The 25,653-nt window shown below is 48.1% G+C and overlaps 2 protein-coding genes across 9 annotated transcripts in view; both read right to left on the bottom strand.

Annotated features, from left to right (window-relative positions):
* DTX2 (deltex E3 ubiquitin ligase 2) overlaps positions 1–9,218 on the bottom strand; it is a 39,878-nt gene extending 30,660 nt beyond the window's left edge. For 4 of the 8 annotated variants that reach the window (XM_019646893.1, XM_019646899.1, XM_019646898.1 and 1 more), the window contains exons 1-2: positions 9,088–9,218; positions 7,768–7,932 (exon numbers count right to left, since the gene is read on the bottom strand). The gene's annotated coding sequence lies outside the window, so the exon portion shown is untranslated. Of the gene's footprint in view, positions 1–7,767; positions 7,933–8,892; positions 8,974–9,087 lie in introns of those variants that run through there. The other 4 variants (XM_019646895.1, XM_019646894.1, XM_019646896.1 and 1 more) reach the window with 4 other exon arrangements.
* Positions 9,219–17,197: 7,979 nt separating this feature from the next.
* On the bottom strand, positions 17,198–25,406 carry ZP3 (zona pellucida glycoprotein 3). Its single transcript, XM_019646889.1, has 8 exons — positions 25,101–25,406; positions 23,213–23,331; positions 21,398–21,501; positions 21,144–21,321; positions 20,928–21,045; positions 18,117–18,208; positions 17,853–17,977; positions 17,198–17,418 (listed from the first exon to the last, which is right to left on the bottom strand). The coding sequence occupies exons 1-8, from the start codon at positions 25,404–25,406 to the stop codon at positions 17,198–17,200; spliced, it is 1,263 nt and encodes a 420-aa protein (XP_019502434.1).
* Between the last annotated feature and the right edge of the window lie 247 nt (positions 25,407–25,653).

Here is a 25,653-nt window from a genome sequence, read left to right as displayed (position 1 = left end):
GAAATGCCCACTGGCACTCCACGGGGACACAGGAAGTATGCGCAGACAGTAGCCCTGTTAACACACCCCTTCCCTACAACAACCTCTGCCATCCAGAAGCTGCAGCTCAAAAACCTAATTTGTTTCAGCTCCTAATGACAAGCGCTATTTAGTGTTCTTAATTATGAAAATTATCATTATTATAATTGGCCATGGAAACAAGCCTCAATCCGGAAGCAACCTAAATACCTTACAATAATGAAAATCTTAAATACATTTATGGTACATCCTAATGATGGAATTATGAGTCCTGAAAAATGTTTACAAAAGGCTTATAGACCTAAGATAAGGCTCATGATAGATAAAAAATAAAGGATATATAACTGCACACACTATGCTCTCAGGCAGGTGTGCCATTTACTGAGCACCTACTTACTATCAATGAGGGAACGGAAGTCAAAAGAAATTAAGAACTCACCCCAGGTCAGGTGGACAGTCTGTGACACATGTTCCTTCTATCTTATATAAAATAATTTTTAAAAGGCCAGAAGGAATAACTCTGAAATGTTAATAGGAGTGATGTAATTATAGGTTTGTTGGGGTTTTTTTTACCTCTTTCTGCACTGGTAAATGTCCTTTGATGGCCATATTACTTTTTATGATCAAAGTTATTTTTTTTTAACATCAACAACTTTGACCACAAAAACCCATCTTGCTTTCGCTTGTATTCTCTTGTCGGGCTGAACTGCAAAGCCCCATCCACAGCACTGTGGCTGGGGGGCACAGAGCAATCTGCCACTCTACCAGAAAGGCGTTTTCACACAAAAGAAAAAGGTACTGTGTCCAAGAGCCTTTTTATTTAGAAAAGCTTTAGAACAAGATCTGAGGTGGCACAGACTCTGAGTGAAAATCATCCTGCCTGATCGTGGGCCTTCAGGTGGGTGAACCACACAAATGGATCCCACCACAGCGGGAAGAAGGCTCCAGGTGAGGTTTTTAAACTGGTGTTCACACTGAGTGACTGACTGTCAACTTGCCAACCCATTTCATCCCTCCAAAGCCCACTGAAATATATAACAGCTTGGCCCAACCCTGAGCTTGGCAGTTCACCCTTCGGGCCATGCTACTGGCAGCATCTGACCTGCCTCTGCTGTCCTGAGTGATAAAGATGACCTGTTAGACTCCGCCCCTCGGCTCACACTCTGTGCTCCACTCAGTGACCTTGGAATAGTCACCTCCCCTTCTCTAAGCTCTCCTACGCAGGTGATTGGATGGCTTTTCCAGCCTTTTATAAGCAGCAGAACCCTTTTCCAAACATGACCATATGCCACCCATCAATATGTAAAACACAGAAATGCGGGGTACTCTTTTTGACACAGGGGTGGCCTCCATTCCTATTTCCAAGAGGCCCAGGAAGCTCTTGCAGAATAGAAGAGTTCTGAGGAACACGGATTGGAAACCAGTGAGACCAGGTGACTTCAAGTCCTATTTTCTAAGCTGCCTCACTTTTGGGCCCTTTCCAAGAAGCATGGCCTGAAACTTCACACCCTACCAGCTGACACTGTGAGCATGACCTGTTAACTAGAACATGACCTTCAAAGACTTCTTATAGTACAGCTTGCCACCCGGGCACTGTGAACAAGCCTTCCCACAGGCCTGGGAAGGTCAAGTCCTGTACAAAAACGCATCAAAGAAGTGTTCTACTTTACTGCAAAGATGTTGCTTCTAATACAAATGAAAAACAATAGAATATTATTTTTTGCCTATCAAAGTAGTAAAAATAACTTATTTCAGTGCTGGCAAAATACACTGAGACTTCATACTGCTAGAAAGGATACAACTTTTCCAACAAGCAGTTGGGTAATATGTATTAAGAGGTTTAAAAATGTTCACTTGTTTTGATCCAGTAATTAAGAATCTAACTAAGGAGATGACAGAAAAACTTCAATATAAAGATAGTCACTACAGCACTATTTTAACTAGGCAAAAGAGAAACATAGAGAAAACTCAATAGAAATGGACCAAAGTGTTAACAATGGCTGCCTTTGAACAGAAAAACTATAGGAGACCTTTTGTTCAATTGACTTATATATCTGAACTTTTCACATTTTCTAAAGTGAGGCAGTATAACTTCTGTTATCAGAAACAAATCTCTTTAAAATGCCCAACACTTCTAAAAGATCATAAATATAAAGCAAACCACCACTACCGTTACTTACCATCATTACTTTAAATGGCTGCTACTATCTCAGGAGGGGATTTCACTAATAACAGACCTTGCCAAAGAACCATGGCACCTCCTGATTATCAAGAGACATCCACTTATCCCTGATTTCCAAAAACATGCAAAGAACAGATCATCTAGGTACCTAAACTGTTATAATAGGTGAGCACTGCAAGATGGGGCTTTTGTTTTGAAAGGAGATAGCTCAAGCCAGTGCCACCCAAAACTTCCTAGGTTTCTGAGAGAAGCGAGGAACACAGGACTTGTTCCTTGCACAATGGGCTGCTGGAAGGGAAGTGAGAGCTCCTTTTCTGACTGGTGCTTGCCTTGAGCCCTCCAGGCACAGGTCAGAGTAGAACTTTCCCAAAAGGGCTCAGAAAGCCACAGGGTGGCCAGGGGGAAGGCCCCAGCAACCCACAATTCCCTTTTGGGCAAGCTCCTCCACCAGCACCAAGAATCCACTGCTCCTTCTGCCAGGAGCAACCTGACCACCTGCAGTGTAACAGCAATGGCTGCCAACTGAGAGCTTACTACGCACCAGGCACTGTGCTAACTGCCTTCTAAGTGTCCTCATTTAACACTTTGTATGCGGGCATTTTCCCGCCAAATCGCGTCGTAACAAAGAGGTCTCTATACCTGAGTTAACTCCCGCGCTTTGGTATCACATTGTTTGTGGGAAACGAGTAAACTTGTCATAGCGCTTTAACTCAGGTATAGAGACCTCTTTGTTACGACGATATTTGGCGGGAAAATGCCCGCTTACAAAGTGGTATAAAAAGCGCTATGACGAGTTTACTCGTTTCCCACAAACAATGTGTTAAGCCTCACCATCCTGGGGGTAAGCATTATCTCTATTTTATGAGAAAAGTAAGGCAAAGATGATAAGCAACCTGCCCAACAATACACAGGAATAAGTGAACCTGAATCTGTTTCCAGAGTCCACCAGTCCACCAGGAAGCAGTGAAATGATGCTGGACAAACAGGCCTGCCAAATGTGTTTTCCTTGGCCTTCAGTTTTCCCTTTTTTTTTTTAAATTGAGCTGATGTTTAAAAATTAGAATGACCATTTTTTTTAAATCCCAATTTCCAGCTTCTTGAAAACCAGATACACTGGCAACATTTGCAGGCCTGGCCTAGATTCCTTATTCATCCCAAAACACCTACTTAATAGCTGATACACACTCTCCAGGTTACAACCAGTTACCATGACTCCCCATGGCAGGAATTTGGCAAACTTTTCCTATAAAGGGCCAGAAACTACTTATTTTAGGTTTTGCAACTTAGGGTGTCTGTTGCAACTACACAACTCTGGCACTGGAATGCAAAAATAGCTATAGACAATCAGTAAACTAACTGGAGTAGTTGTGTTCCAATAAAACTTTATTAACAAAAACAGACAGTAACCCATGGGTTTGCTCGACCCCTGCCCTCCTGCCTCCCCAACATCTATCACTGTGTTCCCACTGTCCTGGAGTTGAGAAACACTTCTCTGAACCCATTTCTCTATCAAAAAGTAACAGAGTGCCTATGTCTCTCTGGCTAGCCTCCACGACAACATGCCTGCTCTCTGCAGGCATGTCAGTCTTTGCCCAACACCTGACGATGAAATACATCATCCAATAGCACAGCAGGCAGCACGCTGTCAGGCCATCCCTAGGAACCCTCACTGCTTCCCAGAGCCCCAGCAGGTGTCAACACCTTTCCCTGAATCAGGAAATCAGGCCCTGGTCTCCCTCTCTACACATCCCTTAGATCCTCTTACCTGTTCCCATGGCTTCAATAATCCCATGCGTGCAGATGGCCCAAATCATTCTTCAGGTGCTCTGCCTAAACCCCTCATGCCCTCTGCTCCAGCCATCAGGAACTCAGGGAGGACCCAAAATAGGCCAGGCTGTTTCATGCCCCTCACCGCCCCCACAGAGTGTCCACCCTGCCTGTACACTCACTCTTCTCTTAATTCCCAGCTTGGGACTCTCTGTGAAAGCATTCCTACATCCACTCCTGCCCTGCAGGGGAAAGTGGCCACTTCTAACAATCAATGTCCTTCCAACATCTGAGTGCAATTATCTACCTGTCTCCTCCACTACGGCACAAGCTCCTTCAAGGCAAGGATATGGTCAGGCAAAGATTTTTTAAACAAGACAAGCAGAACACTGACTATAAATGAAAAAATACATTTCACTATGTTAAAATTAAGAATCGTTGTTCAATAAACATGCCTTAGAGAAAGCAGAAAGATAAGTTACAAGCTGGAAGAAAATTTTTGCAACATGCATAAATGATTAAAATCAATGTATACAGGGCCGGCCAAGTGGTGTGTTGGTTAAGAGTTGGCTTGGGACGCGGGCTCTGAGCAGCAGGGCGCCGGTTCAGAGCCCACATTAGAGCCAGTGATGCTGCGCCCTCTACAGCTAAGATTGTGAACAACAGCTTGACCTGGAGCTGGGCTGCAGTGGAGCTGCAGTGGGCTGCCATAAAGGTACCGTGATCGGCCAGTAGCCGGCGTGAGCTGCCAAGAGCCACCATGAGCGGCTGTCCAGTGGCCGGCGACCGAGCTGCCTCACCTGGGAAGAACACAATGATAATACCAACATGGGCCACTGAAGCAATGTCCTCCACAACTAGACTGAAGAACAATAGGACAGCAACTTGTCTGTTCCCCTTCCCCGATTCCCCAATGCTGTTACCCTCTCCCAATTCCCCAATAAAATCTTTAAAAAAAAACATAAAATAAAAATAAAATAAAATCAGTGTATATAAAGAACTCCTACAAATAAATAATAATAAAGCATCAAAAACTCCACAGAAAATCTGGCAAAAGACATGAACAACTATTTCACAGGTAACACACATGCCAATAAACTTATGAAGAGATGTTCAATGTCAGGGCTGAGAGACACAGAAATCAAGACCCCAAAGATCCTGTTTTACACCCATTCAACTGGCAAAATAAAAAAGTCTGCCTATATCAAGTGTTGGCAAGAATGTGAAACAAATGGAAATCCCGTACACTGCTGCTGGCAGAGTGTAAATTGGTACAACCACCTCAGAAAACAGTATGGAAATATCTACAAAAGTTGAACATTTATTTACCGGATGATCCAACAAAATATCACCCTTCTTATCCAAGAAAACCTTTTGCACACGTACAACATGAGATGTATATGGAAATGTTCTGAGCAGCACGCTTGCAACAGCTAAAAACCTGGAAACCGGAAGTACCCATCACTGGAAGATGAGATGCATAAACTGTGGTGTGTTCATGCCATGGAATATTAGTAGTAAAAACAAATCAACCAGGTGACATGCAATAATATGGATAAATCTTAACAAAATAGTATTTTTTGACTTTCCTTAGGAATACATAGGTACAATAAAACTATATAAAAATGAAAGCGAGGGGATAATGCTTATCTCAGGATGGAAATGGGAAGAAAGATCGCTGATTAGATGTATACTTCTGTTTCAAGCCCCACGCTTTTGGGTGTTTGGAATACGGAAGCTTAGTATATTCATTAAAAATAACAGTATATACACCATGATCAAATGGGATTTATTCCTGGGATGCAAGGTTGGTTCAATATTCACAAATGAATTAACGTAACACACCACATAAACAAAATGAAGGATAACAATCTTATTATCATATCAATAGATGCAGAAAAAGCATTTGACAAAATCCGGCATCCATTTATGGTAAAAAGTAACCTAGCAAATAAATATAAGCGAGCCATGCATGAATAGTGATGAGTGTGTATTAATTTAATTCTCTGCTTACCTGAGGTAAAATTTAAAACAAACACACAAAAGAGACCATTTAATTCATCTTTGTATACCAAGTACAAAGTACAAGGCATGGCACACAATTTCTGTAGGCATGTGTGGAATAAACGAGGGACTCTTCTCCCTAGCTCATGGCCTCCTTCTTGTTGGCACCTTAGGTACCTTCAACATGTCTGAAGCCAAACTCACCTTCCTTCCTAATTCTCCTTTTCCTCCTGGATTCCCTGGCTTCACTCTGTCCCAGGCAGTTAGGAGAAAAACCTGACTCAACCTTCTCTCCCACTGCCCCACAGCTGCCATGGCTTGCTCTCTCCTCCCTCCTCAGCCTCCACTGCCAGCATCTGGTTGGGACCTTTATGCCTCTCACCTTAATAAGTATTCTCTCCCAAATGGCTTCCCCAACTCTTGTCTATCCTTCTAATCCACCTCAGAGACAGGTGCAAGACTGAGCTTCCTGAAGTGTAGTTCTGATTCTGTCTCTTCCACACCTCCCCTGGATTTCTGGAATCAAGTTCAAGGTCCTTGGGTTGACACTGAAAGGCCATCACAATCTGGTCCTTCCCTAGCAACAATATTTGCCAGTGCACTTCCCTTCAATACCCTCTTTCATATACATCGCCCTCTCCCAACGAGTTTAAGTGATGATCTGCTACCCTCGTATACAGTTTCCCCACCTCCATACCTCAGCTCTATGCAGAATCCCATTCATTTGGCAACCCACCCTCACCTGACCCAACTTTCAAGGCCCCATTTAAACATCACCTCCATGATGCCCTGATGTGCCCAATTGAAAGAAAACACCTTTTTATCAGCATTCTGTCCATTTCAGTTTATGTCCATCAACGAGACTATGAGCAAGCTGAGGGCAAAATCTCATGCCTATGTCCCCCTACCAGAAGCTGGAATGGTGTAAGGAAACAGTCACAAAGAGAATAATCCAATTTAATCCATTCCACACTTTCCAGCCAGCATGCTCATTTAAAATGCTCCTCATGGAATTCTTCTGCTAAAATCTTTCTGCTTCCCAGAGCCTTGGTATGGGCCACAACACCCTCCACATTCAGCCCTCTACCCACCTTCCCAGCAACCTCTATCCCACATCCATTCCTTGTTGCTCCAGCCATACTAAGCTACTCACAGTGGCCCAGGCATGCCAGGTAGCTTCACAACTAGCATATGCCAACTCCTTTACCAGACTATTGCCCCTACTAAGTCCTACTCCCTCTTCACAACTCGGCTTGGGTATCATCTTCCAGAAGTCTTCCTGACCTTCCCACCTTCCCTTTTACGCCTTCCTGGACAAGTGGTGGCTCTTGCCTAGTAGTGCCCCCTCAACATGTATCACACTGACACCTTGCCACTGTCTATGGTTTGTCTGTCTTTTCAACCAAATTACCAAGTCCCAGAAGACAGAAAAACTCTTGTTGCTCCTCACTGTACCCCCAACACTGAGCATGTGGTTTGACACCAAGAAAAGTTCATGCAAAAAAGGAAATAAAAATTTCCAATTCAAATGCAGAAATCATGACTTTTGTCCTTCATCCCATAAAGCATGTCTTAAAGTGCAAACCCTGTGGAAAGCACCCTCTAAGACTGGTTAAACAGGAGAAGTCATTGGCAAGAAGCCACTTGAATTTATTTGAGAGAGTTGGCAATCAACAATCTACTCCCAGGGCTCACTTTCATCCTGGAGACCTCGAATTCTACCCTGCCCAGTCCCCACCTTCTCTACTGAAAACCAGATTGAGAAGACAGCAATGTCAAGTCCCCATGGCCCTCACCTTTTCTCTCTGGAGAGCTGGCACAAATTGTCCTTTCTTGATGGAGACACCAGATCCTTAGGAGGAATGACTTGTTCGAGTTCCCATCTTGATATAAAACGCAAACAACAAAAACCAGGCAAATCTGAAAGGCCTGCTGACTCAGCGACACAAATTCCAAGGCACCTTTGCCAACAAGGAAGAAGATGATCAGGTTTTAAATTGAGAAACAGCAGTTAGTGAAAACGAATGCACAGATGTTGGGTCCATGTGCTGCGGCTGGGAACCACCAGATTTATTTTCCAACAGCCTGGGCAGAGCAGAAGGTACAGTAGTCTTCCTCTGCCTACTCAATAATCAAGGGTATGGTTAAAAAAAAAAAAAAAAGAAGAGCCCTCTCATACTGATGCCCAAAAGGACTTCATAAGCCAGTCTGCAGTGTAGGCATCCAGGAAATCAATACACCAGAGAGAGTAAAAGTTTAGCCAAGGCCAAACAGCAATGAACAACAGGCCAACTTTTGGTTACCCTGATGGTTTAAGTAAAGCCTCATTTTGGCTATCAGAAAGTCCACCTTCTAGAACTCTAGAGGAGCTGGGGTGGCATGCAGAAATATTTTGAGTTTCTTAAGGGTTCAAGCGTCTGTGCACACACTATTTTCACTGCTACTGGCACTTAGGGAAGTGGAACCAGTGTGGAGAATAGCTGGCTGAGAAAGTCGGGATGAAAGGGTAGCTCCAGGAAAAGTCTCCTACATCCTCTTCAGCGTACATTATGCACCCTACAAAAGTAACCCAGGGTCTCTGGAAACCGGAGCTTCCGGGAAGGCAGACCCAACTTGGGTCAGGGAAGCAGAGTCAGGTGGCAAAGTCCTCTAAAGTACAGCCTCCGTTCCAGTGAGTCATTCACCTGGAGGCAGACCCCCAACAGAACCCCTATCCTAACCAGGTAGCCTGGTGGTAATATCACCACCGCCTCTTCCAGGTCCTGTGGGAAGGGGTTCACTCCTCCCGACCGACCTAAACTCCCAGGGTCTGCGCCCCTCCCACTGCTAGCCCTGCGGCTTCCACCCTAGCGTTCACCCTCCCAACCCAGCACCGAGTCCTGTCCTAAGCTCCCAGCGCCTCCCAATTCCTCAACTCTCACCTCCGGAATCTCCAGTCTGGAGACCAATTCTCTCAACCCTCCTCGGACCTCACCCCGGGACTCCGGTCCGGCCCGGCCCAGCCCTCCCTCACTCCCACGCCCGCCCCCTTCCGGTCCCAACTCAGTTTGGTCTCCCCGGCGCCCTAGGGACCCCATCTCTGGCGACCGGCAGATGACCTGCCCGCCCACTCTCACCGAGGTTGAGGAGAGCGAGGGGGCAGGCTGAGGGCACCGCCGCGCTCGGGCTGCAGCTCCGGCTTGGCCTGGGAACGACTCCGGCTGTGGCTCCGACTCTGAGGAGGAGCCACAGCCAGAGTGAAACTCCGCGTCGCAGCTTCCTTGCGCTCCGGTGCGCATGCCCAGGGCACGGGGCCTTCTGGGAAATGTAGTTCAGGCGGGGGCGGGGTCCGGGGCGGGGGTGGGGCCGAACCCGACGCGCAGGTGTATCTATTGTTCATCCTTAGCCTGTTCACTTATCGACTTACTCCTTCATTACTTTACTGATTCATTGTACATAGTTTTTACCCGTACATACATGTTTCCAGGCCCTGTACTGTGTACTGAGGATTAGCAGGTCAATCGGAACTTGGTTTCTTTCCTGGAAGAACTTGTATCTAGTTGGGGCTGCAACACTTAAAGATACAATTACAATATAGTGAGATAAATGAGTGGGAACATAGAAGGGTGTACTTAATTTAGGGGGTTGGTCAGGAAGATATCTCGGAAGGGTAATACCTGAGTTGTATTTTTCAAGCCCACATAGGGGTTTGCCAGATGGAATACAAGGAAGCCCATGCAAAGAAAGAGAGATGTGAAAGTGCCTGACACATTCAGGAAGCAGTGAAATGTTCCCTGTGGCCAGAACAGAGGGTACATGGAGGGGGTGAGGACAGAGAAAATGGATTAGGGTGTGGCAGGATATGAGTATGGGGAGAAGGCTGGGTAAGATTATGATGGAACTTTACATGCCAGGAAAGGAATTTAAGCAACTGGAGACAGCACTGACAGTATCAGCACTGAACTTTTAGAAGGATACCCTGTGTGGTGGGTGGAGGATAGATTGAAGGGAAAGAGAAAGGAGTGGGGAGACCTGTTTGGAGGCTGTTGCTGTAGTTCAGGTCAAAGGTGATGAAGCACAAACCAGACAGGTGACTAATCTTCTGGAACCACAGACATCCTTTACAAAGCTAAAGAAAGCTATTCCCAGAAAAATGCTCAGATGTCAGTGCTTACATGTGTGCACACATATTACACACATTTGCATATGGTTTCAAGATTACAGAGTCCTCTGAATCTCGGACTCTAGTTAAGTACTTTTACATAATCTCATGTTACTCATACTTGATCAGGGATTTTGAGGAAGATTCACACTGCTGGGAATGGAGGAAGAGACCTCCCCTTCATTCAGTTCCAAAACTTCATTTTCTAGAAGAGGAAGCTGAGGCCCAGAGAAGGGGGAGTAACCCACCAGAAGTTAGTGAAGGAGGAGAAGCAGCACCTGTAGCACACCAAGTATCTGGTACCCTAGGCCAGGACTCCAACACCTGAAAGCTGACTTACAGGGCACAGGCCTTGAGTCTAGGGAGGCACCAAAGTCAGGTTCTCCCACTTACTCCCAGAGCCAGACCTCCATCAAGAAATGAAGGATAGCATTTTACCTGTGATTTATATTAGATGACTGCAGTGGCTACAACTTAGGATGGGAACATTTCCCTTGCCCTCTCAGTCTCAGTCTTCTCATCCATAACCATCTACAACATTTCTAAAGCACCTAGTGTGTGCCAAGCACTTGACATGCATCACCTCACTGAGTCCTCTCAATGAGGTCAGTGTTATCATTATCCCCATTTTAAAGATGAGGACATTTGAAGCACAGAGCTTAAGCAATGTGACTAAAGTGATAGACACAGTTGGCAAGTGGCAGAGCCCATGTTTAAATCAAGGTAGTATCCAACTCCAGATTTGAGCACCCCCATATGACTGGCCTCATTGGGGGAGGGGGTGCAGAAGACATGGTCTGAACCATTAGAAAAGTTATTCAACACTCAAAATATATTTTCTTTTTTTTTTTAAAGATTTTTTAAATTGGGGAATTGAGGGAGGGGAACAGCGTTGGGGAATCAGGGAAGGAGAACAAATTGCTGTCCTTTCTTTGTTCTTCAGTCTAGTTGTGGAGGACGTTGCTTCACTGGCCCATGTTGGTATTATCATTGTGCTCTTCCCGGGTCAGGCAGTCACTCGCTGGCCATTGGACGGTTGCTCACAGAGGCTCCCAAAAGCTCCCGAAAGCTCACACCCACTGCCTGCTGCTCACTGCAGCCTATGCCATCACAGGTGACACATGGAAGCCCAGCTCCAGGTCGAGCTGTTGTTCACCATCTTAGCTGTAGAGGGCGCAGCGTCACTGGCCCTCATAGGTGGGATCGGAACCGGGGTCCCTGTTGCTCAGAGCCCTCATCCCAAGTCAACGCCTAACCAACGCACCACTCAGCCAGCCCAAAAAAAAAATATATATATATATATATATATATATATATGTATGTATGTATATATATATATATATATGTATATAATATATATAATTTTTTTTTAGCTGAGCCATCCTGCCACCTGTTGGCAGCTCAGCTCGGGCCAGGCATCTGAACCGCTGTTGCTCAGAGCTCAAACTCTTGAGCGAGCTCTTAACCAACTGAGCCACTCGGCTGGCCCCCAAAAGATATTTTCTTAAGTGCTTCCTTTTTACTCAGTAAAACACTGGAGTGACAGTTATTGTCCAAAACCTCCACTGCACACACACCTAGAGACACTGACCGAATAATGGTGGGAGAGTGGGTTTCAAAGGTTCTGGAATCTAGGCTCTGAAGAGGGAAGGACCTCTAAACCCAGAGAGCTAGAGGGGCTGGAGATCTGGGGGAGGCTTGCTAGGGCTGCCAAAGTTGAGGACTAATGGGGGGTGGGGGGAGCTGGGATAGGGAAGCTCAACGGAGGCAGGAAGGACATTGTGTGTAAGCCTGGGTGCATGGGCGTACACTCACATGAGGCGGAGAACACCAGAAAAGGGGGGCAGTTAACAAGTTGAGCGTGAGTAGGGGAGAGGGAAGAACATCCAGGTGTGAGGCTCTGGAGAGATCTGGGCTAGAGGCAGGGATTTTGGAGTCACTTGCAATGATATCGAGGTCACCTGGAAAAACCACAGAAGATGACAAAAGATGAGTCCAGGGCTAAGGAATACTGGTCTTTGAAGAACAGGTGAGAGGTAGGAGTGTCTGGGGAGGAGGCTGGCCTGGGGGACACTGGATGAGCCTGACAGAGAACCAAGGGGAATGTCCCATGAAGGTGGTGCTCAGTGGTGATACTCCTGAGAGGCCCAACAGGATGGTCCCCTGGGAGGGCAGCCTAGCCCAGAACCCAGGGCTCCGGCCTTCCAGTTCTGGGCTCTCTCATCTTTTAGCCTGCTAGCTAACTTCAAGAAAGGTCCCAAACTTCTCACTTTGCTATAGGGAAGCCATTGATGACCAGAGTGGTTTCCATTAAGAGCTAAAAGCTGGAGCAAATGTGTCTGTGGTCATGAAGGTCAGGAAATCAGTCTAGAAGCGGAGACAACTCTTCCAAGGACAATCTTTGTGTTCCACACATTGGGCGACAGGGGTGGAGGGGATGGCAGAGGATAAACCCACTTGTGTGAAATGATGCCACTTACATAATGTTACCCACAGCTGTGTGTGCTTAAAAGGACCATAGCAACACAGTAACATCTGAGGGGAGGGATGCCAGGTGATTTTCACTTTCTTTGTACTTTTCCTGTATCATTTGAGTGTGTCCCAATGAATAGTTTCCATTTTAGTCTTCCTGACAAGAAAGACTATTTATATTTGGGAAAAATAAAGAATTCTGGTCATGAAAAGAAGCAAAATAGGGCAGCAACAAGAGGAAGAATGGAGGGCATGGAGTTTTAATTTTTTAAAGAGTGTTTTGTGTCCTGATGCTGCAGCAGGCTGTCCCTGGAAAGAGAAACAGGATTGACCACCTGCAAACTAAACTTTAAACCAATGTACATAGCAAAGGATCAGAAACAACTGTCCAGCAGAAGAGGGCTGGTTAAATGACCCCAGAATGCTAGGTAGAAAGACAAGGGGCGGGGGAGACAGATCAAAGTAGAGGGTGAAGTAGAAAGTGCACCTATTTGTGTGTGTGTGTGTGTGGGGGGATTATTATTATTTTAATGCACACACAGGCTTGTAGGCATGGAAAGTTTCCAGGAGGAAACCTAAGATGCTTTGAGAAGGTAGGGGATGAGCTGAGGATATTTATTTACTATGTATACTATGTACTCATGCTATTTTTTTGTATTAGAAAAATGTGAGAATGCACACATGCCCACGCACACGGCACGCACACACCCAGGGCACGCACACGCGCACATGAGTTAGGTTTGTTCTGCCCAAAGGCAAGAAGCCTAGGGGTAATTAGGAGCTGAATTTTTCCTGGTGGGGGCTCTTTGTACTGAATCTGTCCAGAGGGTCTTTTTTTAATGTCTCAAAGGCTGGCACTTGTGCTGCCCTCAGGCCTTCACAAGCAAGTGAAAATGAATGACATGGCCCAATAAGGAATGTAGCTATTAGCCATGGAATGGGGAGTGGTGGTGCCCAGAGAAACTTAAAAAAAAAGTCCTTAAACTGCACTCTAAGTGTCAGGGTTTACTGCTCACCCTGGAGCAAGAACAGATCAACTAAACCGGGGACAAGGCCAGACACTGGGACCTAGCACCACCACTAAGGAGCCCAAGCATTTTCTGATGCTTTGCTTTGAAACGCAGAATTTTGTTGCTTGGTGCCTCAGCTAATTGACCTCCATCTGACACTCTGGAGGGATTGCCTGATTAGATGCCACAGCTGCTTTGCTCATTATTTCTATTTAATAGCACCTGGTTTTTCTGGGCGATGGTGCCTGTTCAGGTGTGATCTACACAGCCAACAAAAGCGCAGTGGCTTTGCAGCCCCAAGGAGTTAGGTAGTGAGCACCGTCTTATTTAAGTCCTGGCCCCATGGAACACGTTTTGAACTGGCTCATCCTTGCTAGTTCTTTGCTGCAAATCTGAAATAACTGACGTATGCTAAGTGAATTCATCTGAGAAGTTCATTTTAACACTAAACAATTACACTTGACCTGCACCCCTCACTACCAGATATTGTTATAGTTGTAAATTGATACTCTGGCACCCTGTTTTGGGGTCCAGAGTTTCTCAAGAGACGGGATCAATTGTATGTGTGGACAAGCCAGGCTTCTTAGCTTAAAGGCTGAGGGCAAGAGGCCCCTCAGGAGACGGTATTATCTTTCTGGTGGTACCCACCCTTCCCATGAAAACTTCCATTAGTCCTTAGGAGCTGCTTAGAATCCATCACCAAAAATAATACCTGATAAATCTAACACCTGTCAGGAAAAATTGTGAAAGACTGAAATGGGCAAAAAGATTATTTGATTCCATAAGAGCCTGTGCCTTTCCTAATCTTTGACAGTATTTTGCAATTCTGTAAACTGTAGAAAATCGATAGTAATGCAAACAGTTGCAAACGATCTTGTCCTTAGAGATGCAATGGATTTCTGCCCTGTGGAAGAGTCATTTTTGCATCTATCATCAAATTCATCTCTGCATTTCTGATTACCTTTATATAAAATCTGTTCTTTGTGTTATCCTTTGAATCAGTTGTTTAGCTTCCCTCAATGAATGTTAAAACAAGATGTTTGACACATTTTTATTTTGTATTTGTATGATCGTTTTACTTTTTCCCCTTTGTCTTTAACATACCTCATCTCCCTTTTCTCCCTGGCTACCAGGAAGCACAAAGGCAAAGTTTTAAACCTACACACAAAGTGTTGACTCACTGCGAGTTTCACAGGATATAACAAGAAGCTTCCCCAAACACTTACAGTCATAAGCAATGGAAATCAAGACAACTCGCAACCCTCTGCTATCTACCTTTCCCACTCAAGCTCCACCTTGAAGCTGGAAGCAGGGCCCTCGGACATTACTGCCTCTTGGGCCATCCCTGGGGGCCAGCTTGGGGGCCAGCTTCACGCTGAGTTGAGGCCCATCTGGAACTGCCTGGGGCTGATTTTCAGGGTCACTTCCTAATCACACTTCCTTCCCACACCAGACACAAGCCACTTCCTCTTTCTGCTGAGGACAGAAGTTGAATGAAGAGATGAGTTCCCAGGGTGTTGCAACATCAGGGAACATTCAAGCAAGTAACGGGTGGGTATTCAGGCAGGGACGGTCCCCCGGGGTATCCTGGGAGTAGCCGTTGCTTATAGAACAGCTCAGACTACCATGCTGGACACCAAGTGTCACATTAATCCCCGAGATAATTCTGAAGTTGAGAATTTCCTCATCTGAAACAGGACGCTGTTAAGCAGGAGGAAACAGACTCGGGGGTAGAGTCGGGTGGTTGGGAGACAGTCCATCTGGCTTCAAGAATCCTGCTGCATGAATCAGGGTCCCAGCCCCCCTGCTCTACTCACACAGCCTCCAGCCATTTCTATTATTCCCATCCTACAGGTGAAGTGACCTGCCAAGCTGGCAGTGGCAGGGAGCCAGGCTGGCCTTCTCAGCTTCCAGGCCATGCCCTGCTGCTCCAGTTGATCTTCCTGACATGGATATCCATCCATGGCACTCAGAGCCCTTGAGTGGCTCCTTTCCGACTTTTCCTCAGCCCTACAAGGCCTCCCTCTCCACTCCCCCATCCTTACTGGACTTCCAGGCCCTCCATTCCTCCAGGGCGTAGGTTCGCCCGGTCTCCCCTCCCTCCTCACTCACCTTCCCCGTTTTGCCCAGCTAGGACCTGCTGGTTCTCTGAGGATTTGCCCCAGGGTCACTGACTCCAGGAAGCCGACCCCTCCGACCCCTAGTTGCCGGAAAGCATGATGCATATATCTTGTTTTAACTTCTCTCTTCTGGATGCAAACCCCCTGACCCAGTGCACTTCAACACACACCTGCATCATGGGGGATTTTGTTAAGATGCAGATTCTTAGGTCTAGGATTGGGCCTAAAACTGTCCTTTCCACAAATCCCCAGGTGATGCCAACGGTGTTCACAGACCACACTTGGAGGTGCAAGGAACTAGGTCAAGGACCTTCCTGTACTTCTTAGACCCAGAATCACAAAACCCTACTCTGAATGTACTTTAGACATCTGCCTTTATACCCGTGTCAACGTATCTGAGCTTCTGACCTCAGCCAGACACAAGGCTAGAGACAGAGCCATAAGATTCAGCATTTAAGTGCCTGTTGGGTCCGTTCAGTTTATGCCTAACCACCCTGCCCAGCAGGTACCAGCCTGTTTTACCACGGAGGATCCAAGGACTCACAGCAGGTAACAAGCAAAGCAGAGATCCCACAGTGAAGGCGACCTTCACCCAGTGAGTCAGGTCTGGGGTGAGGTTGGAGCCAGCTCAGGGCCAGCCACTCTGAGGAGCTTTACAACCCTCAGCAGAGGAAGCACGACCCCCTCCCCTGGAGGGGGGGGTCACAAGCTCCCTCGGCACCGTTCCCTTGCAGGGCACTCCCAGGGGCTGTGGCCAGGGCATGAGAGGAAGGCAACCTATGTGGGGAGAATGACGTGAAGGTGTGAGGGGCACAGAAGCAGCTCCCCTCGGCAACAGGAAGCGCAAAGGAGATCCCAGCCCTCCTGAGGCACCCACCTTGGAGCCAGTGACTTGGCTACCCTGTCACATTCACACCCTTAGATGCACCCCTCTACAGCAGCTTCAGGCTAAGGTGACCATTGCCTAGACCACTGCCTTAGATGGTCACCTCTGGCCTTCAAGTTCTCTGCCATATAGACATGTGGCTTTATGCCTGCTGCCCTTAGGGAAGGGGGCTAGAAGTCCTTCAGTCCTTTCCTCCCCACACCACCTCCAAATCAGATCCACGGGGCCCAGAGACACACAAGACCCTTGGCTAGCCTGGAAGTAGAGCAGGCAGGGCCCACTCCACTTTTGCCCCCAACAGCCTTTATCGTGACCTCCTTGGAGACATAACATTATAGTGGCCCCTGGGAAGATAAGCCTTGCCCCCAGGAAGGACGTGCTGCTCAAAGCCAGGAAAATGCAGGCTTGCCTTCACAAACCAATCTGGCCTCTCCTCCGTCTAGACAGGCCAACTCACATGAGAGGCGCAATAGTATTTAAATTGTGCTATTTGAACCCGCAGCACTGTTTTTTTACAGTCTGTCCCCTCCCCAATACAACCACTCCTCATTCACCCCCATCCAGGGTCATTGCGCTACACCCCAAAGGTTACTTCTTTTATTGGGAAGCATACACAGGGCACATCACGGGGTGGGAAGCAGCCTGACGCCTCCTGGCAACACCCAGGACAACGGCAGCCAGAGTCAGGGATGTCACCATTGCTAGGCCTAACCCCAGCATCACGGAGGTGAGAGACGAGGTCGACCCCTCCACACCGTGGTCACTAGCCTTTCCCAGGAAGATCAGCGGCCCCACTGTGACATCTGCTGCTTCTGTCACTGAAAGACAAGACATCCAAGGGTCACCTTAGTCCCGCACCAGGAACCAGGTTAGGGGCTTTGCTCTGCCTCAGTGGGCTGAACTAATAGATTGTTTTAAGTAAGCAAGCCCAGAGCGGCTGGTTAGCTCAGGTGGTTAGAGCGCAGGCTCATAACACCAAGGTTGCCGGTTTGATTCCCACATGGGCCAAGAAGCTGCGCCCTCCACAACTAGATTGGAACAATTACTTGACTTGGAGCTGATGGGTCCTGGAAAAACACACTGTTCCCCAATAAAATTAAAAAAAAAAAAAAAAAAGAAAGCAAGCCCAAAACTGCATCTCCCAGGGCTAAGCAGCCTTAAATGGGGAACAAGGAAGAAGGATGTCTGAAGTGACAGCAGGTGCCCTAGACTGAGGGAAGTGCAATAGCCCTGAGGCCGACCCAGGACCTACCATGCCTGCGGCTGCGGGAAGATTTGTGCCACTGTCCCACTAGCCTCCTGGAAAGACCTGGGATGCCACAGCTACCCTTGTCACAGCATTGACAGATATCAGCAGTGCCTTCTACTGGGGACCAGCTGAGAGGGAAAGACAAGAGGATTAGATGGCTGTGTTGCCTGCAGGAAGCAGTTTGCTGATAATGCTCATGTTGGGGGAACAGACAAGGATGACTGATCAGGCTTTCTACCCCAGCCATGTCCAATCTGGTCTCCTCACCTATTAGAGGACTTGCTGAAGGAACAGGCTTTGTTTAGTTGGTCTGGGACTCGGTCAGCTGGAGTGACCTTCAGATGGCAGGTGATATATATCTGGAAGTAAAAGCAGCTATCACTAGGTGGACCCCTAAGCTGTGCCAGTGACTTTAATAAGCCAGTTCTTATACAACCCTTAACCCTTGGGGGAAAGAGTCTCAATTCAGAGCTGGGGCAACAGAGGTTCAGAGGTTAATCTGTCTAAAACTTCAGGGCAAGTAGCAAATTGGATTCTAAGTTGTAACCCCTCATCTTTATTGCCCCAGTCTTTCCCAAACGTTTCCAATCACTTAGCATGCCCAACCTTGGCCTATTAAGTTGGAACCTCAGGGACAGGGCCCCAGAGGCCCAATATGCCCCCAACCACCTGGGATAGGGGGAACTTTGACAAGCCAGGGCTCAGGTCAGCCCTGGTCCTCTTGACAACAGCATCCCCTGCCAGAGGTTCCACTTCATACTCTAGATGGTACATCAACAGCTCCCTGCCAGCCCTGCAAGAGCACGGAAATTCCACCACCTTCTCTCCTATTCCTTCTGCAGAGCCACAAACCTTGGCCACCACCTAGTGGCCAAGAACACAGTCAGGGAAACCATTTCAGAAACGAACAAGCCAAGATGCACCTCTAGCCACTTGCCTTCTATCTGTCCCACCAAAGAAAGTTTCCAAGGCCTTTGGAGTCCCTTTCCAGGAAGAGAACTGCTTTTATCCTCAGCTTTTTTCCCCCAGTACGTACATTTTTCTGACGCTAACTAGGGCCTAAGACCCTAGAGCAGTTTTCCATTGGCTCTTGAGTATAAGGTGCTCCTTCTGCCTTGTGCCATGGCTACAGTCAGGCACGCCATTCCGCCCACCTGCGAGGGAGAACCCTCCCAGAGCTCAGGCTATCTTTCATTGATCAGCATCATCCTCTGGTCTCTTAGTTACCCTCCAATCCCTGGAGATGCCGATACCAGCTCAGGTTTCACCCATGCTGATGGCCACCACCTGTATGAAACCTTATCCCCATCCTCCCCACTGGACCACCTCTAAAGTCAACATCAACTTCCTACCCCAAACAGGGAAGTACACAGGTGTTTGCTATAAAATTCTTTCAGCCTGATGTTTGAAGATTTTCGTAAGATGTTGGAGAAAGGTGGTGCCAGTCCCCACCCCCATTAAGTGAAAATACACGGGATTATATACAAGTAGCAGTAGGTTTAACCTTTTTAGGTGGTCAGCATAGAGCCAGGGTTGAAAACCTGTTTTAATCATGTCTCACTCCTGACTAGCTAGTCCAAACCTTACATTCCGCCCCCACTCCTATCTCAGGAAACTTGTTTTAAAATCTACTTGATTTTTATTTGTAAGATTTTACCCGTCCTTTCTGGCTAGAGGCCAGTCCTTCTACCTGTGCTTCCTGCCCCTTCTGTTCATACCTCAGGCATCAGGAGCAGTCCACATCTTAGCTCCTACTTCCTTCATCCCCTTAGTGCCAAGTGGGCTTTCTAACTTAGTGGTTCTCAAGGGGTGGCCCCCAAATCTGCAGCAGCCACTGGAGACTTGTTTGGAATGCAGATTCTAGGCTCCACTCCAGACCTACTGAACCAGATCTTGGAGGTGGGGCCCAGTAACCTAATTCAACAAGCCCTCCAGGTAATGCTGATACATTTGGGTTTCAAAAAGTCACTGTTCTAACCTGTGATTAAGCTCAAGATGCTACCCTATATGAAAAGAAGTTCATACAACAACATGGATAGACCTAGAGGGTATTATGCTGAATGAAATAAGTCAGACTGAGCAAGACAAACACTGTATGATCTCACTTATATGTGGAATATGAAGAACAAAATAAACAGAAGCAGACTCAGATACAGAAAATAAACTGATGGTTCCAAGATAGGAGGGGGTAGGGAGGCTGGGTGAGAAAGGTGAAGGGGTTAAGTACAAATTGGTAGTTACAAAATAGTCATGGGGATGTAAGGTACAGTATGGGGAATATAGTCAATAATATTGTAAAAACTATGTATGGTGTCAGGTGAGTACCAGACTTATAGAGGGATCACTTCATAAATTATATAAATGTCTAACCACTATGCTACACACCTAACACAAAATACTGAATAATTGAATAGCCACAACGATGTAAAGTACAACAGAGAATATAGTCAATATTGTAATAACTATGTATAGTGTCAAATGGGTAATAGACTTATTGGGTTTATCACTTTGTGAGGTATATAAATGTCTAATCACTACGTTGTTTTGTATAGCTGAAACAAATATTGTGTGTCAACGGTAATTGAAAAATAAATTTTAAAAATAGCTCATACCCACTTTCCTTGCCCTTTTAGAAAGCCTCCAGGAAGGCTGACACCTGCTTTTGTCAACTCCTTTATTCAACCCACCATCATCTGGGTTCTGGCCACATTGATCTTGGCAAGGACAAGATCAGTCACCAAATGCCATAGTCGTATAGTTGTGTTCATCTTATTTGAGCTGTCAGCCAAGTCTCCTGAGTTCCTATTCTCCTAGTTTGTTCTATTTCTAGGACTCCTGATTCTCTCCGTCTTTTATGGGTTTCTATCTAAGGGTTTGTGTCAGCCATGCCTTCTCCTTGAAGATCTCACTAGAGCCCATGGCTTTACTTGGTAAGTTTGTGGAGTTACTAGGATGGAGCAGAGCTAGTAAGTGGTTGTTTAAGGGGACAGCTAGTAAGCAATAACAGCAGACAGTAAGCCTGATCAGCCTGACCCCTAAGGTTCAGTCTTACTCCAGGGTATTCAAAAAAGCTATTACCATGTTTCTGGAGTCGTTAGCAAAATGGAACACGTCCACTGTGAACTGGAGGGTCTCTGGCCCGGGTCTGGGTGCTCTGAAAGCAGACGAGGCATCATAGAGGCCATCCACGAGACAACTTTGAAGAGAATGAGTGAAGAATGGAGTTAAGGCCAAGGAAGGTGGTATAGATCATGCTGTTATGAGGGTTCCCCAGAAAGGCAGCCCAGCCCTCACCCATTGAAGTCCACGATGGTGTGATAAGGGGAGGCATTTCGGCCTGGCGTCGGCGTGGCCACACAGTAGTCCACAAACAATCGCAGTGGCACATGGCTGCCAGTATGGACTTCGGCCTGGAGGTGGGCTATATCTCCCAGCTGGAAGGTGGGGGACCTCTTCTTAGTGCTCCAGTTCTCTGAAGGGCACAGCCAGGGGTGAGAGACCACCAGAGCTCCCCCTGCCAGCTCCCCCTGCCAGCCCTCCTTCCTTACCCTCCATCAGGTGCAGGGAGAAAACCAGCTTCTCCTCCGAGAACACCGTGGTCTTGAAGGGCACCCAGGTGGGCAGGATGGCCTGGCTGCTCACATTGCCCTGCCTGGGGAGAGAACAGGAACTGCCCGCACCTGGTCTGGGGCTCCCTTCATCTGGCCCCACATTGGAGGGGGCGTTCCCTTTTATCTCATTGCGAAGTCTTCAGCTGTGACCCAATCAGACAGCCAGTCAAGGAAGCCTGAGCCTGTCCTTTAACCTCCCAAACTCAGCACCTGTGAGTGGGCCCACCCCTTCCAGCTGTGAGGACAGCTGGCTTATAGCACAGAAGACAGAAATCTCAAGTTACTTTTGTTTCTAGACCCACGTCTGCTCCTTGTTAAGGTTCAGCCTTGAGGCTCAAGTTTGCCGCCTGAGGCAGCAGTCTCTCTCGGCACTACTCAGACTTCTTGAGGCCAATCCTGGTGAAAGCAGCCCTTTAGAGATAAATGCAGGTTCTTGAGAATCAGTGAGATACTGAGGCTGTACTGGGAAAGGAATTCCCTGGAAGCACTCAGATGTCTCCAGACATCTGCCCTCCAGACATGCTGACCCGATGGGGTCTCATGGAAGAGACTACTTCAAGGGCTGCATCTGAGAACCAGGCCTCAGGTAGCGGGAGCTAGGTTCAAGTGTTTCAGGCGGTGGCAGGCCACCCTACACTGTCTGTAGCCATCAGGCTAGGTGAACTAACCTTCTCCGTTCAATCCCAGGCAGAGCAATTCTGAAGTGAGAGATGGCTGTGGCCCAGGAGGCCTTCAGCCTCTCTGGCCAATAGGAGGGCAGGTTGGGAGTCCTGTCCTTGGTTCCTCCATGTCCCATACCCGACAGGGTCAGGCACCCAGCTCCTCCAGCTTTCCTTAGCTCCCTCAAGTTAGCTCCCTACACCCCTGCTGCCCCAGATCAGGTCTTGTCATCCTAGTCTCACAGCTGGTCTGACCAACTCCCATCTGTCTCCCATACAGGCTACCAGAAGAACTTGTGGGTTGAGAAGCAGTCCTCACCTATTCTGCATAGTACTCAGGGAGAGGTGCCCGCTGAAGTGTGAGCCTAAACACCTTCACTGCATCTACTGGCCCTAGAACCCATCTGTCCTCCTCCTTATATTGATTAGGCCCTCGGCTCCAGGCACTCAGGCTGCAGCATTGATGACAGACTGCCCTCCCCTGGGGTGTGTGTAGCTCTGCTCAGAATGTCTCAGCCCCACCTGTCTCAAGGTTCCATCCCAGGGTCTTGTTCTTGGAACGTCTCCCTCGACCCCTCCCCAGTCACATGGCTCATGCGTTGTGCCCCCAGGGTTATCAGCACACACACCCCTCCTTTAAGGGGAAAGGACAGAGATTAAGGCCCTACACACTCTGCATTCAGCCTAGCTAGCACAGGACTCAGCACTGTGTTAGAACATACCTCAATGCCCAAGTTTATAGGCACTGCTTAGTGTTGGGGCTTCCCCCACCCACACTCATGTCCTGGGGGAAACCACAGGAAAGGAGCAGGTTGTGGTGGTCAGAGCCTGGAACCTCTCCCTATACTATTGAAAAAGTTCTGAACTCCAAGGAAGCCTGGGCTGGGCAGCCCTGCAGTTTCCACCAAGAGGCAGCTGTGGCCCAGGTGCATTTCAGAGGCTCAGAGCAGACTCAACAGGCCCCCACCCCAACCAGGGCTGAGGGCAGTGACCACAGCCCAAGCACTTCCACCTTCTTGCAGCTATGCCACGGAAGCTGCCAAGAGGCTGACGAGCTGCCTCACAGGCAGCGACAGGCCTGTCCCATACTGACCTGGGGAAACGGCACTCGATGGGCACCTCGGCGAAGTTAGTCCTCAGGATGGACAGGTTTCCCACAGGGCGGGGTTTGTGGAGCAGGAAGGTGCTGTACACCAGGGCATCCTTGGTCACCTGAAGGAAATGGAAGGGATCAACCCCACCAGCTTCACCTGCCCCAACCCATGCAAGGGCAAAGGGAGGGCAGCCCACAGGGGCTGGAGAGAACACAGCTTCTGGGCATAAAGGCTGCTCTGCTGCTGACCCCTGGATGGGTACCACCCTCACACCTCTGTTGTTTTCACCCCTGAAGTGTTGATAGCACCACAGGGGTCTGGCTCAGCTCCATGTCAGGCACCAAGCAGGTACCAGAGGCATTGGACACATGTTCCCCTCCTCATGCTGCCACCCCCCTACCGCAATACAGTTTCCTTTTCCAGGGGAAGCCTGGGGCCAAGAAAACCCCAAAGATGAAGCCAGAAAGTTCCAGGAACTTTAACTTATTGCCACAGCAGTTAACACTTATGTTGCCCTCCCTCTTCTGACTTGTTCTCAAGCCCGTTCACAGAAAGCGATTCTGTTTAGTGGTTGCCTGAGGCAAAAAGCACAGGTAGGGACTAGTGGGGGCAATTTGCACCTTCCAATCAAGCTGCCCAGGAAGTTACCTGGGGCCCAAGTGGTTGCCTGGCCCACCCTAACCCCTCCATCTTCAAAGGAGAGTCCTAGCTTTCTGTTAACAGTGCCCCAGATGGACCAGCTGCATAATTTGTGGGGCCCAGTGCAAAATGAAAGTGTTCAAAAGTTAAGAATCTTAGGACAACAGGGCATTAAACCAAGCGTGGGCCTATGGGACTGCACAGGTGTCATTCCCAGGCAGCTCCAGCCCTGGCCCCAGGTGATCCTTATCAGGAAAGATTGGGAAGCACTGGAAATCGCAGGAAACACTGCACTGGAAAAGGAGTTGCCAGGTTAGTTGGAGTCACCTGGGATCTTAAAGATACTGCTATCTGGCGCCCACTTCCATTCCAATTTAGTACAGGGTATGGGAATCATGATTTCTTAAAAGCCCCCAGCTGAATCTAGTGCACAAGGTTTGAGAGTTACTAAATTAGAATAATTCCTTAAATAACTCCTGCACCTCTCTGGCCCCCTTCTCTCCTCAGAGATACAAGAGGCCAGGAAAACTCCAGACAAACCCTGGGAACCACACCTACGACCAGAGCTCTGATGGGGGGCTCCAGGGGCTGGGCTTGTCCTGACCCAGGCAAACTACTGAGACTTTAGTCAAGGCAGGGGGTAGAGGGGAGGAGCATGACGGAGGAGAGGCTAGGTTCTCCATGGGGCAGCAGGAAGTCAGTCCAGGGGATCTTGGACCAGCTAGGATCTGTGTCCAGGCCAGCCCTGCCTTGCTGGAGAGCCCCTCCTTAAAGTCTGAGTACAGCAATTTCATTATAATTTTGATGAGATGCCCTAGAAACTTAATTCTTGTATATATCAGTTAGCCTATGGTAAAATTGGTTTTGTTATACACTGTTTTGCTTAAAGTCACAGAACTTATCATTGGTATTAAGTGAAACTTACTGTATCTGTCTTCTCTCCACAACTTGAGGGAGGTGGTCTGGCCTAGACAACTCAGCTCTCCTCCTGCACACACCTTCCATTTTAAGCCCCCCTCCCCCCACACACACACACACACTTGGGATTGCCCCCAGGGGCCCAGTTTGAGTCTTTAAAGTCTTCAACAGATGTGGTCCTGATGTCCCTTGACATCCCCCTACCCTGCAAGTGGAAGGGAGCTGCCCCAGCCCCACTTCGGACTGGCTCTGCACCCGCACTCCCCATCATTGATCACCTCCCATGTCCTCCCACCAAAGCCAGGGCTGCCGAGGGGGCCCAAGCCTCACCTGCACGCCGTTGCCACACTCATGTAGCCCAACCTCAAATCTGACCGTATCATCCATGTCTGTAGAGACCAGGGGCTCACAGCCCTCAGGGCCCAGGGTGAGGTCTGCAGCCTTGATGAGCTTCCCAGTGCCAAAAAGGTCTTTGCTGACAATGACCACAAGCTGGGCCTCCAGACACTCCACCACTAGGGGTGGCTTGGATTGCACGGGGTGGCGGGCCCCACCCTGCCAGAGGGGCTGGGGGTAGCACAGCTCCATGCCTCCCCAGAGCAGAAGGCAGATGAAGAGCCCATAGCTCAGTGCCATGATGCCTACCGACACTCCACTGGTAACTGCTGGGTACCTACCACCCACTATCTTATACCCTCGTGATGGCCACGTACACCTGGGCTCCCACCTGCCTCCTTCCCCCAGCCAATCCAGTTAGCTAGGCCCTTGCTGCTCAAACTGACCACCCACCCACCACCACCACCACCACGTAGCAGCATGGGCATCACCTGGAGCTCGTTAGAAATGCAGGCTCTTAAGCCCACCCCAGACCACCGAGTCAGAA

Source organism: Hipposideros armiger, unplaced genomic scaffold, assembly GCF_001890085.2.
Source record: "Hipposideros armiger isolate ML-2016 unplaced genomic scaffold, ASM189008v1 scaffold_107, whole genome shotgun sequence".
Lineage (NCBI taxonomy): Eukaryota > Metazoa > Chordata > Mammalia > Chiroptera > Hipposideridae > Hipposideros > Hipposideros armiger.
The sequence above is the reverse complement of the archived record's forward strand: the minus strand, read 5'-3'. Positions and strand labels throughout refer to the sequence as shown.

Excerpts from the sequence above, each read along its gene's own strand:
- ZP3 (XM_019646889.1), bottom strand. The coding sequence starts at position 25,406 with ATGGCACTGAGCTATGGGCTCTTCATCTGCCTTCTGCTCTGGGGAGGC. Across the intron at positions 23,332-25,100 it reads AGTGTGGCAACGGCGTGCAG|GTGACCAAGGATGCCCTGGT; the intron begins GTGAGGCTTGGG and ends CATTTCCTTCAG. Across the intron at positions 17,978-18,116 it reads TTCAGCAAGTCCTCTAATAG|CTGGTCCCCAGTAGAAGGCA; the intron begins GTGAGGAGACCA and ends TTTCCCTCTCAG.